Source organism: Amblyraja radiata, chromosome 1 (genome assembly GCF_010909765.2).
Source record: "Amblyraja radiata isolate CabotCenter1 chromosome 1, sAmbRad1.1.pri, whole genome shotgun sequence".
Classification (NCBI taxonomy): Eukaryota; Metazoa; Chordata; class Chondrichthyes; order Rajiformes; family Rajidae; genus Amblyraja; species Amblyraja radiata.
Window position 1 is genome coordinate 15,586,555 of NC_045956.1, and position 14,071 is coordinate 15,600,625.

Consider the following 14,071-nt stretch of genomic DNA (forward strand, 5'->3'; position numbering starts at 1 on the left):
CAGTCTGAAGAAGGGTTTCAGCCCGAAACTTTGCCTATTTCCTTCGCTCCATAGATGCTGCTGCACCCGCTGAGTTTCTCCAGCATTTTTGTGTACCTTCGATTTTCCAGCATCTGCAGTTCCTTCTTGAACACTTGTAAGAGCCGCCAGGTTTTGTTGCCGTTTCCAAGGTCCAGTCCAGTCAGTCTGCTCCATCTTCAGGAGCGCTGCCTGATCCAGGCGAGCCCCAGGCTGCTGTAGGGTCTCCAGCCGTCAACTCCATCCACATCGTCTAAGACCATCATCACTCTCCTTGCCCGGTCACTGTTGGGACTTTTGTACCCCGGAGGCTCCTCCCGCAGCGACCTGGTGGGCACGGAAGGTAAGACCCCGGCCCACTGTCTTACTGGCCGTTGCTCTTGCATCCGTCGTCAGACTCGGTTTGTACTCGCTAGAATTCAGAAGATTGAGGGGGGATCTTATAGAAACTTACAAAATTCTTAAGGGGTTGGACAGGTTAGATGCAGGAAGATTGTTCCCGATGTTGGGGAAGTCCAGAACAAGGGGTCACAGTTTAAGGATAAGGGGGGAATCTTTTAGGACCGAGATGAGGAAAACATTTTTCACACAGAGAGTGGTGAATCTCTGGAATTCTCTGCCACAGAAGGTAGTTCATTGGCTATATTTAAGAGGGAGTTAGATGTGGCCCTTGTGGCTAAAGGGATCAGGGGTTCTGGAGAGAAGGCAGGTACAGGATACTGAGTTGGATGATCAGCCATGATCATATTGAATGGCGGTGCAGGCTCGAAGGGCCGAATGGCCTACTCCTGCACCTATTTTTCTATGTTTCTATGTCACCGGCTCCCACCACCCTCCTCTCTGATTCTCTGCCTGAAGCAGAGTACCTGTCCACCTTCCTGTCCTTTCAACTGGTTCTACTTATGGTGCCAGATAAACCATCAGAGAAATGTTGTTGAAAGTTGTGTTCTGAGGTAGATGAGTTGAAGAAGTTCCCAGCGTAGATTTATTTCTGTGCTGCATCCTTTTGCAGAATTCAGGGAGTAGGGAACTGCAGTTGATGTGCCTAGGAAAATCAGACTAAATGTGAATTGGACTTGTAGACATAGAAACATAGAAACATAGGTGCAGGCGTTGGCCATTCAGCCCTTCGAGCCTGCACCATCATTCAATATGATCATGGCTGCTCATAGGGTAGACCAGGGTAGGAAGGAACTACAGATGCTGGTTTAAACCAAAGATAGACACAAAATGCTGGAGTAACTCAGCGGGACAAGCAGCATCTCTGGAGCGAAAGAATGGATGACGTTTCGGGGCGAGACCCTTCTTCTCGACTCAAAACTTCACCCATTCCTTCTTCCTGAGGTACTCCAGCATTTTGTGTCTATTGTAGACCAGGGTAGCAGTTATCCAAATGTAAATGCCTGTTAGACCAAAAGAGAGAAATCTTCAAACATTCAATATCTGGTAAAGTTTGTACCAGCTCAGGTCAGCTCACAGGCGACACCACGTGGCCATTTCCAGTAACTGCGGTTTCAGCTTGTCCACTAAATGTCAATTCTAATTCAATGGGGGCTTCCTGATCATAATGTACCCTTCCACAATATTATGGCAGCCTCAAAACTCACTCCACACACAATATAACACCATTCCCTGAATTCACACCCAGTATTTAACTGTCAATCCTCAAACTCAATCCCAATCTGAAGAAAGGTCTCCACCCGAAATGCCACCCATTCCTTCTCTCCAGAGATGCTGCCTGTCCCGCTGAGTTACTCCAGCATTTTGCGTCTATCCCCGTAACATAATATGGGAACGAACACCATAGAGAAATACAGCACGCTAACAGGCCCTTCAGCCCAGCAGGTAGGTCTGTACCATTCACCAACCCCTCATTTAACTAATCCTACATAAATCTCATTATTTTTCCTCTGTACATCCCCATCAGTTTCCCCAGATTCTCCCACTCCCACACTTGGGGCAATTTACAGCACCCAGTTAGCTTACTAATCCACATGTCTATGGGATGTGGGTGGAAACTGGAACGCTGGGTGCAAACCCACAACGTCACCGGGAGAAAGAACATGCATACTCCACACAGATAGCACCTGGGGATTAAAACCGGGTCTCTGATGCCGTGAGGCAGTGGCTCCACTAGGTGTGCCTCTGTGCTGTCCCTATCCCACTGTGGTTCTGAAGAACTGTGTTTCTGGCCAATCCGTTCCAGTATAGCTTCAACTGTGACAACAGCAACATCGTCGGAAATTGTCCAGATATGCACAGAGTCTCTTGCCCAGAGGCGGAGAATAGAGGACAGAAGGACATAGGTTTAAGGTGAAGGAGAAAAGATTTAATTGGAATCTGAGGGGTAACATTTTCACACAAAGGGTGGTGGGTGTGTGGAACGAGCTGCCAGAGGAGGTAGTTGAGGCTGGGACTATCCCAACATTTAAGAAACAGGTAGACATGTACATGGATAGAACAGGTTTGGAAGGATATGGACAAAACGCAGGCAAGTGGGACTGGTGTAGCTGGGACATTGTTGGCCGGTGTGGGCAAGTTGGGCCGAAGGGTCTGTTTCCGCGGTGTATCACTCTATGACTCTATGCCCCGTTCACAAAAAAGCAGGATAAATCCAATGCAGATAATTACTGCAGAATCAGTCCACTCTTGGTCTGCAACAGAGCAGTGTGATAGTGCTAGGGAGTAGCACCTACTCCCATGTGGCTTGATCACCAATACTCAGTAGAATTTTGTCAGGATCACTCAGCTCCTGACCTCATCACCCTGTTGGTCTAAGCATGGATCGAAAAGCTGGATCCCAGGCTTGGATAGAGTGGATGTGGAGACAACGTTTCCACACGTGGGGAAGTCTAGGACTTGAGGTCACAGCCTTAGATTAAAGGACGTTCCTTTAGGAGGGAGATGAGAAGGAATTTCCTTAGTCAGACAGTGGTGGATTTGTGGAATTCTTTGCCACAGAAGGCAGTGGAGGCCAAGTCAATGAATATTTTTTGAGGCAGATATAGATAGATTCTTGATTACTACAGGTGTCATGTGTTATGGGGACTGCAGTCTGTGGACATCAGAGGAAGAGCTCACAGACAGTACCAAACAATAGTGAGACACAAGGAACTGCAGATGCCGGGATGACTAAAACACAAAGTGCTGGAATAACTTAGCAGGTCAAGCATGGATAGGCAATGTTTCAGGTTGGGACCCTTATTGCAGGGAGGGGGGGGGGGAATCTGGAAGAGAGGTGAGTAGGGACAAACTCTGGCATGTTATATGTAGGAAGGAACTGCAGTTGCTGGTTTACACCGAAGATAGACACAAAAAGCTGGAGTAACTCAGCGGGACAGGCAGCATCTCTGGAGAGAAGGAATGGGTGGCATTTTGGGTCGAGACCCTTCTTCAGACAGGTTTTTAAAGTGGAAAACAAAAGAAAACTGCAAATTTTGCCTCTCCCTCCTTAAACTCATGGCCTCTAGTCTTTGACTTTATATTTCAGTTCAGTTTAGTTCATTTTCATGTGTACAGTGAAAAGCTTTTTGTTGCGTGCTAACCAGTCAGCAGAAAGACAATACATGATTACAATGAATCAATTTACAGTGTATAGATGCATGATAAGGGAATAACGTTTAGATCTTTCTTCCTTTGATAACTGATTCTGACTGCCTCTCACAATTTTACATACTCAGATGATAGGTGCAGGAGGAGGCCATTTGACCCTTTGAGCTTGCACCTATCAGAATAATAGATTTATAAATAAAGCATCATTTATAAAATATGCAGATGGGTCCTGACTTGGAACGACACATGTCCATGTTCTCCAGAGGTGCTGCCTGACCTGCTGAGTTACTCCAGCACTGTGTGTATTTGTTTTACAATTTCAAGACATTGGTAAATTTGTAACCAGTGTAGCGGGTGCATGAATCTGAAATTATCTGAGAGACAGAATGCAGAGAATTGAGATTAAATTATGCTTTTCTGATTGGTGAGTATATTGAAGCACTGTTCCCCAGCGATGCCAGTTGAAGACATTTATTATAAATTACATTTATTGATAATGCTTTCAAAGCTTCCATGTGAGATGAAACATAGCTTTGTGTCTGGCAATGGAATGAACAAGACATAGGCAGATTGTTGCAATTGACAGGTGCATGGCAGATGACATTTTACACACAGCGTTGATTGATTTTGGTGGGGACAATAAAAAGCTAGAGGCTTGGTGTGTGGGAAAATGAAGCAGTGGTATCTGAAGGTTATGTATATGTCTTTATTTGTGATGGGATGAGTTGGGAGTGCTAGTGAATAAACATATGGAATCTCTGGCTATATTAATTGTAACATGTACAACATGTAGGAAAATATCCTGAACATTTATAGAAACCTGGACTTACAAGTATAATATTGCAGTCAATTCTGATCACTATGCTTTAGGATGATTGACAAGGCCTTTGAGAAATGACTTACATACATGGAGTGCCAAGGCACCAGAAGGGGTGAAGTCACGTGGGCGGAGATTTGCAAACTTGGTGCAGGGATTGCAAGACTTCAGTTAGTTGAGAGATTGGGGATGTTTTCCTTTGGAGAAGAGAAGGTTAAGGAGAGGTTTGACAGAGGTGTTTAATATCATGAAGGATTATCCCAGGGTAAATAAGGAGAATCGTTTACAAAAGAATGCAAGGTTGGTAACCAGCGAGGTCCAGCAAAAAAAAATTTCATTATACAAAGATGTGTTGGAACGTATTATCTAAAATTGTTTGGCTTCAAAAGCAATATTAATTCAAAAGAGAGATGGGTAAGTACTTGAGAACAATAAAATTCTGGGAAAATGTATGAATTGGATAGGTCTTTAAAATATTGATTTAGGTACGAAATGTGCATTATCATCTGAATTGTACCTGATAAATTTTCATGACACACCTCCAAAACATAATATATTGCCCATTTACAGAAATGCAATATTAAATTTCAATGGTGGTTCTGAACTATGAATAATACATGGATATGGATTTGTTTTGCTCATGATAGATAAGATTCAGCAAATTTTAATAATTAGACTTGTTGCATTTGTTACACCTTGACAAAAATATCCTGGTGATTATTAAAATAAAACGAGTTAGACACAACAACCAAAGTGTGTATTTATTCAGACATCCAAACTTCTCCGCTATTTCAGTGTTTGACAAAGGCTGTGTCTTATTCTGGTTGGTGGTGAACTGGATAAGTGTACCATCATGAATAATGGTTGTGTGTTCTTCTGATCTCTTTCAGAGATCTTCCTTTGACCTCTCCTACAAAACTGCTGAGGATGTTAACATCCCCTTGAGTAGTCCAATGCTTTCAGGAGGCTTTGAACTTAAACCAGGTATAGTATATACAATTATACAATGTTTACCTCTCTTTCAAAAGTTTATTTCTAGCATAGGCCTTCCATTTTTTAGATATCACATCAGGTAGTTTAAAACATACTTTGAAATATGCTAGTAAATTCCTTTGGGGATTTTCTGATGATGGCAACCTGCCGTGTCCAGATCCATGGGAGGGAAGGATATGAAAGAAACTACCAACTGACTGAACGTTCTCTCAGCACATGTCTACCTGCACAGGTTCAATGAGAACATGGAGAAGGAAACAGAAAGGATTTGGTTAGATATTCATAGACCTATCTTGTCAGCTCAATATTACCACTAAACCTCAACATACAGTTTAGTTTAGTTTAATTTAGTTTAGTTTGGAGATACAGGCTCTTCAGCTCACCGAGTCCGCGCCGACCAGCGATCTCCGCACACTAGTACTGTCCTTCACACACACAGGACAATTTACAATTTTACCGAAGCCAATTACCCCACAAACCTGGACGTCTGTGGAGTGTGGGAGGAAACCGGAGCACCTGGCGAAAACCAACACGTTCACAGGGAGAATGTACAAACTCCGTACAGACTGCACCAGTAGTCAAGATCGAACCCGGGTTGCTGGCACTGAAAGGCAGCAACTCTACCACCTTGGCATTGTGCTGTGATAAAAACATGTTGGCAGGAGTAAAGGGCTTGTCCCACTTGGCTGTCATTCACACGCCATTTACGCGGCCTGCTAGCGTGTGGGTAGCGCGTGGGTAGCGCGGGACGGGCGCATGTAGTGGTGTGGAGGAGTGTGGAGTGGCGTGGAGGAATGTGGACTTCGTCCTGAACTAAATCTTCGCGCGCCACTGGCCTGTCACGTAAAGTGGGACAGGCCCAAGACCATGGCGCAACGCAACGTCTCACCTCCAACAGCAGCAGAAGCAGGCAAACGATCGCCGAGCTTGACCTGGGGCTCACGGCCGTTGCGGATCCGGATCTGCCCCCACGCCTACTCCCAGAGCGGGGCCAAGAAAACTGAAGATAGACACAAAATGCTGGAGTAACTCAGCGGGACCGGCAGCATCTCTGGAGAGAAGGAATGGGTGACGTTTCGGGTCGAGACCCTTCTTTTCAGACTGAAGAAGAGTCTCGACCCAAACCATCACCCATTCCTTCTCTCCAGAGATGCTGCCGGTCCCGCTGAGTTACTCCTGCATTTTGTGTCCATCTTCAAATGACGTCACGCGCTCCAGACGGCTGTGCGGACGCATGATGATGAGCGCGACCGTCGCGCGTCAGTCACTACCGGCCTGTCGCGTAAATGACGGCCCAAAGTGGGACAGGCCATTAAGGCCCCACTCCAATGCAGCAATACAATTTAATAGCCAGCAGCAGTATTCAGATAAAACTGCTGCAGGCTTTGTGGCAGCTTTAAGAATTTCTAAACTTTGAGAGTACAGCAAATGTTTAGAAAACAGGAGGCAGAGTGATATATTTGTGGAATTCTAGACATATGTAGGAGACTACTCAATGAGAAAGCATTCAAGCATTGAAACTCCAACAGGCATTTGTTATTAAAATCGTGCAGATACAAAACAGAGGCAGGCAGTGGAGTCGGCACCTTGACTATGGCTTGTTATTGTAGAACAGGCTCTTTTTAGAACAGACAAAAAACAGCAAGTTCGAGAACACAGGAACCAAAACTTCAGGGTCTTACTAATGGTCAAAAGTGGTTTCTGCTTCTTCTATGTTCTGGCGATTATTTCAAAACATTCGGAAACCACTTTCGACCATTAGGGAGACTGACAAAAACCTCCGGGAACCGCACGGAAACCTTGGGTGGGGTGCAAAGTCTCCAGAGGTTTCCGTTCAGGTTTCCTAAGTGGGACAGGGGCAATATGGGTTATGTGCAAGTAAATAAGTGATGGTCTTGGCGCAGACTTGATGGGCAGCAGGCATGTTGTTGCGCTGTACTGTTCTATGTTCTATGGTTACAGACCAAGAAAACAACAAAGGCGATACGAAGGTGAATAATGACAAGAATGACCATGATCAAGCTTCAGTGCCCACCCACAATTTGTCCAAGGAAATCAATGAGAAACAAAACAACTGTGAGACGGAAATAAACCATCTTCCAGGTACGCATCGAGAATTCCATGATACTTTATTGTCACATGTGCCTAGGTACAGTGAAAGGCTTTGTTTTGCATACAACCCGGTAAAATCATGCCGCAGACCTCACCTCGGCACGTTTTGGCGCTTACAAAGAGTTGATCGAACAGTCCTATCTACTGCCTGTCACCGCACCTGGCAGCAGCACCCCAGCCCCGCTCCCATTATTCTCAGCATCACCCGGCTGAGTTCCCCTTCGTTCTCGGTGGCCCTCCTCACTCTCTGATGGTCTTCCTCACTCTACGATGATCCTCTCACTCTCTGAGGACCCTCTTCACTTTCCGAAGACCTCCTCACTCTCAGATGGCCTCCTCACTCTTCAACAGCTTACCTCACTCTCTGACGCTCCCCTCGCTCTCTGACGGCCCACCTTGCTCTTGGCGCTTGCTCGCAGGCCAAGAGGAGCAAGGAGCAAGAGAAACACATGATGATTATTGTTTGTGCTGTTTGTAATTCTTTTTTTTTTGTTGGAAATATTGGCTGTCGCTAGCTCTGGATACAATTATAATTGTTCTATCCTGGTCAAACCCTGCATTTTTTTCCACCAATATATTACACCCAGAATAAAGATAGTCAAGAATTACAGTGGGGTCATGGTCTGCTTGATCAAGTGGCCTGAAGAATGGCTAATGGAGTTTAATTCAGTTCAGTGTCAGGCGTTACATTTTGAGGAAGTCAGTGGATGGTGAGACCCTGCAGGATGTTGTAGAGCTGATGAATCTCAGAGTACAAATAAAGATTTCCCTGAAGGTGGCATCGCAGGTAGATAGATAGAGTGGCGAAGAAGGCATTTGGCACACAGGCCTTCACCAGTCAGGCAACTGTACAGGATGTTACAGTGGCACTAGACATTGTGAGGAGTATTGTGCCAAGTTTTGGTTACCCTGCCATAGGAAAGATGCTATCAAGCTGGAAAGGGTGCAGAGAAGATGTACGAGGATGTTGCCAGTTCATGAGGGCCTGAGCTATGGCGGCAGATTGAGCAGGCCAGGACTTTATTCCTTGGAGTGCAGGAGGGTGAGGGGTTGTCTTACAAAGGTGTCTATAGTCGTGAGAGGAATAGATAGGATGGATGTACAGTCTTTTTTCTCAGGGCAGGGAAATTAAGAACTAGAGGGCATAGGTTTAAGGTGAGAGGAGAAAGATTTAATTGGAACCTGAGGGGCAGCTCTTCACACAGAGTATGGTGAGTATATGGAACAAACTGGTACAAAGGTTTAGAGGGATATGGACCAACTGCAGGCAAATGGGACTAGCTTAGATGGGGCATCTTGGCCGACATGGATGATCTGGGCCAAAGGTCTTGTGCTGTAGGATTATATGACTCTTAAAGGGCCTTTTCACGGGGCGAGTTGACGCAAGATGTCACCAGAGTGAAGAGGTCGTGGTCCAGCACGAGTCTCGCACGATATAACGGCAGTAGATAAAGAGTTCCCACGGTACTCGGCATTTATGTTATTCGTGCGAGTGACTTGGCCGTTTCCCGAGCTGTCGCGTTAAATCTTGAATGAACATCGTGAACTACACGTGACACAAATGATGTAACTTTTTTTTTCACACACTATATATATCCTCCCTTGGTTGAATCGGCTCAAATGTCTTCTGTATTATGGCAAGAAAGTAAATTGCAACGTAGCCATCAAAATGTTTGCAACTGGATTTTAAATGAATGGGAAACTTAAATGGAGGAAAATAGTTTTTATAAATTAATAACTTTTGTATGGCGATCATTTAAATGTCTAAACTATGGTTTATCCCAGGCGCTATTCATAAAGATGAAGCTTGCACATATGCATATAAAAATCTTACATGTGCACACATTTACCAGTCAACTTTTCAATTCGTGAATTCGTTTTACTTTTATAACGGGAGTGCCTTTATTAATCTATCCAGTAGTAACCACAGATGCTGTGATTCCAGTACTTGCTTTGATTTGTAATGCTTCAAACCTAACTTACTGGCCGAATTGCACTTTATGATCTTCCAAGGTGGTGAAAGGCGCCACGTAAATGCAAGTTCATTGGCAGTATATGGGCAGAGAGACCCATTGGCAGGAATGTGCAAGTTTACTCGGAGCTTGCATTAAAAACGTGGACGTGAATGCAAAAACGATGTGAAGGAAGGACATGACCTTTTACAGAGAGGGTGTTTACTGCTGCCTCGCAGATGATCCATCCCTGCACCGTGATCTGCTCCGATCAGACTAGGGGGGTAGGGAGGTGGCAATAGGGCCTCTGTCTCCAAATGGGACAGAGCAGCAAGAAAGTGCCTGACCTGCAGAGTCACAAGGAGGAAGAGCAGGGCGCAGCAGCACAAGCAGTGCAACCAGAGGCATCTCCTGCCGCTGCTGCCGCTGCTGCTGCTGCTGCTGTTGTTGTTGTTGTTGTTGTTGCCGCGGCGCCGCTGCTGCTGCTGCCCCCGCGCCCACGGCTCCTCCCTCGCTACAGTAACAAAGGGGGCATGGTCCCGCCCACCTCGCCCGCTCCCATTGGCCCGCCCGCTCCCTCCCCGACCCCTCCCTTTGTGACGTCGTCGCCGCCTGCCTGCGAATGGTCGCCTCCGCTGTCAATCAACCGCCCCCCCCTTCTCCCCACGTGACCCTTTCGGTGGATCACCCACCCTCTGAGCTCCTTCTGGCTTGCTAGATGGGTCCCTATTTGCTCAGCCGCTTGCACGCCAAGCCCACATCTGGCAAGCGTGCCAGGCATGCACAGGGGTCGGAAGAGCAAGACAGTTATCTGCATTAATTGAGAATTCTAACCATATTTGTGCAAAGTCATGAAGTAATTGGGCACGGAAGCAAGCCCTTCGGCCCAACTTGCCCACGCCAACTAGGGTTGACAACTTTCTCACTCCTAAATAAGGGTCAAAGGGTCAAAATAAGGGACAAATTTGCCGACGGCAATTCGTTGACCGAGCCGGTGGGCCAGCTGAGGAGTTTTGGCCCGGGCACCGGAGAATATTCGGCACCCCATCCAACTCATGAACCGATGATCGGCCATGAGAAGGAGGGCTGGAGGTGTCGGCGGTAAGCGAAAGTCTAAAGGTCGAACAGCTGGCCAGGCTGCCGAACCTTGCTCACCCTCTCCCTGCTCCAAGGAGCCCACAGGCAGTGTTATCTGTGGCATCTCCTGTTGCCTCTCCACCTGTCTCTCTTGCTGCGTCTCCTCCTCATTCTCCTGCATGGCAAAAACATCTCTGACCCGCTTTACCCCCTTCCTTTGAGATTTTCTGGGAGCCATCTCTGCAATTGTTCCTGTTAAAAAGATTATCCAACAATGACAATTAGGTGGGACGTCCTCGAAGGACACATGTTCCCATGTGTCCTTTTGAGACCACCTTTTTTAGTCACCCTCTGTCCCCTCTGTCCAGCTTCCGGGTTTACCGTTCGCAGGAGTTCCCACGCGCTATATCTCTAAAATCTGAAGTTATGTAATGTCTAAAGGAACTGCAGACGCTGGTTAATGCTGGTTAATATGCACAGAAGGACACAAAATGTTGGTGTAACTCAGCAGGTAAGTCAGATCTGGGAAGAAAAGCATAAAAAGCTGGAGTAAGTCAGCGGGTCAGGCATCATCTCTGGAGAAAAAGAATAGGTGACGATTCGAATCGGAGCCCTTCTTCAGACATCCTGATCGGAATTGAGTCTGAAGATGTGTCTCGTCCCGAAACATCAGCTTTTTTTCTCCAGAGATGCTGCTTGACTCGCTGAGTTACTCCAGCTTTTTGTGTCTGTCTTCGGTTTAAACCAGCATGTGCAGTTCACTCCTTACACGGGTCTCTGCACAACATTGATTGGTAGCATTCCGGACCCCTGGACCCGAGGACTCCGACCTGTATCTCTCAAAGAAGTACATGTGAAAAATATCTCACGGACCATAAAAATGCGTAACCTTTCAGTAAAGTCCCTTTTAAAGTCCCTTTTAAAGATTATAGTTATTTTCTTGAATCTCATTAACATAACTCATGAATAAGTTGATGTCCATATGCGGATGTAAATCTTTATTTTTATTTATTTTTTAAATTCAATCCCACTGAAGATAATATGTAATCACCTTCTGTCCCCTCTGTCCAGCTTCCGGGTTCACCGTTCGCAGGAGTTCCCACGGTACCCGCAAGAGTTATTACGGATATCGCACGGATATCGCACTGGCCACTACGTTCATATAATGTTGCAATACTCAACCACAAGTGTACAAGTCACTCTTGGAGAAATTCCAATTTTCTTGAATTTTCTCCCGAGTGACCAAGTTACACGATGACCTGCCGTTAGCGCTACGGTGGTCCACGGTGGTCCACGAATGCCGCACTGTTATCGCACGAGGTTCCCACGATGTTGAACTCTGGTTAACTCTTGCGTCAAGTCGCCCCGTGTAAAAGCCGCATTATCATCACTCAAAGGAACTTTTGGGGAAATTTTCATTTAATGTCAATTTGAAAGTAATTTATCTCTCTGGGATTTAGAGTTAAATGAAGGTATGAAGGAGACAGAAATGTTCTCTGTGGTGCATTAAAACTTACAAGCATAACATTCTGCATGGATCTGCCCTGCCACAAGTATTTACCGATATAGTGTCATTTAGGATGTAGTTGCCACCCATTTGATTCCAAAGTTGAAACTTTTTAACTTTACTTTTCACTGAAGTGAGTATAAATTTCTTGTGAAATAATTTTTATAAATCTGTGATTATATCAGCATTTAATTACTAATTATAAAAGTCAGTCCGCAGGGGTAATGGGATGGATGAGGCTCATAAACAATAAACATACAGGTCATTGGTCAATTGCAGTGTATTTATGACCTGCCTGACTGATTATTTTTGCTAGTGAAGAAGTGACTGCAAGAATAAACACCAGATTTCCAACTACGGTGGAAGGCTCTGGAGCAGATGTTCCTATTTGCCTTTGGTTCGCAGAGGTTATCTGGGTTTGGTGACATCAAAACTTAGGCACATTTCTTCTCCATTTCCATCTGCACATTTTAAAGGAGAGAAATATGCCAGAAATGTGTGCCTATATTTCTGTGGAGTCCCATAGGTCTATGAGAATACCAATACGTTTAAGGTGAGGGTGGAAAGATTTAATAGGAATCTGAGGGGCATCTTTATTACACAAAGGGTTTAATAAGGAGGTAGCTGAAGCAGAGGCTGATGGAGGTAGCTGAAGCACATACGATCACAACATTTAAAAAACAATTAGACAGGTACATGGATAGGTTTAGAGGGATTAGAGGGATAACTCAGGCAGGTGGGACTAGTGTAAATAGGGCATGTAGGTTGGTGGTGTGGGCAAGTTGGGCCAAAGATCATTTCATGCTGTATGACTCCATGACTCTACAGCTCTCTATGATCTGTTGCATTATCGCATTTAGATATTTTCTTCAACATGCTTGGGATATAACAACAAATACCTTCAAGTGTGTCTGTGGTAAAGTGAATCCCAAATGTCGAGTGAATTATCTTGAAGAAGACAGCATTAGTAGGTGTCAATTATAAAGAACTATAAAATAAATATGAGCAAGTTTAAAGAGACCGTCAAGTTTGTGGTTGACTAATGTGTTCTTCCTGGAACCTACACTTGAACAACAGAGGAATGGATTGATCTTACTTAAGAGAGTTCCAGTCAAGAGGTGAAGTAGTGTGGAGAAGCAGTGGGGTGGTTTAAAAGAGCATTGTAGAAACAAAGAACTGCAGATGCTGGTTTAGACAAAAGATAGACACAAAGTGCTAAAATAACTGCGGTTCAGTCCGAAGAAGGATCCTGACCCGAAATGTCACCAATCCCTTTTCTCCAGAGATGCTGAGTTACTCCAGCACTTTGTATCTATCTTTAAAAGAGCATTGTTTGATTTACAACCTGTTTGGTCATTCAAGGTTCCATTACTTTGCCATCCTTACCTTTCCTTATTACTGGAACTTGCTGGTCCTGAACTTTAATCAATTGGTCATTAATGACTCCCACATGTCAGATGTGGATTTACCAAGTAACTGCTCCCAGTCTACCCTCCCGAGCTCCTGCCTAATAACATCGTAATATGTCTTACTCTAATATTGTACCTCCCTGCAAGATCCACTCTTCTCCCTATCCAAAATAATCTTAAAACTAATGGAAATACAAGGAACTGCAGATGCAGATTTATACAATAAAAGACACAGTGCTGGAGTAACGCAGCGGGTTAGGCGACATCCTTGGAGATCATGGATAGGTGATGTTTCGAGTCAGGACCCTTCTTCAGACTGATTGTAGTGGGAGGGGGGGGGGGGGGGAGGAGAAAGCCTGAAGAGAGGTGTGAGCAGGACATTGCCTTGAGGGTGATAGAATTCCAGAATTAAAGGACGTTCGTTTAGGAAGGAGATGAGGAGAAATTTATTTAGTCAAAGGGTGGTGAATCTGTGAAATTCTGCCACAGAAAGCTGTGGAGGCCAAGTCAGTGGATATTTTTAAGGCAGAGATAGATAGAATCTTGATTAGCTCGGGTTTCAGAGGTTATGGGGAGAAAGCAGGAAAATGGGGTTAGGAGGGAGAGATAGATCAGCCATGATTGAATGGTGTAG

The 14,071-nt window shown here is 45.2% G+C and overlaps 1 protein-coding gene across 1 annotated transcript in view; it reads left to right on the forward strand.

Annotated features, from left to right (window-relative positions):
• LOC116971201 overlaps window positions 1–14,071 on the forward strand; it is a 149,311-nt gene that overhangs the window by 57,984 nt on the left and 77,256 nt on the right. Inside the window, exons 4-5 of the mRNA XM_033018169.1 lie at window positions 5,278–5,371; window positions 7,343–7,483. Of these exons, the coding sequence (XP_032874060.1) occupies window positions 5,278–5,371; window positions 7,343–7,483 (235 nt within the window). The remainder of the gene's footprint in view (window positions 1–5,277; window positions 5,372–7,342; window positions 7,484–14,071) is intronic.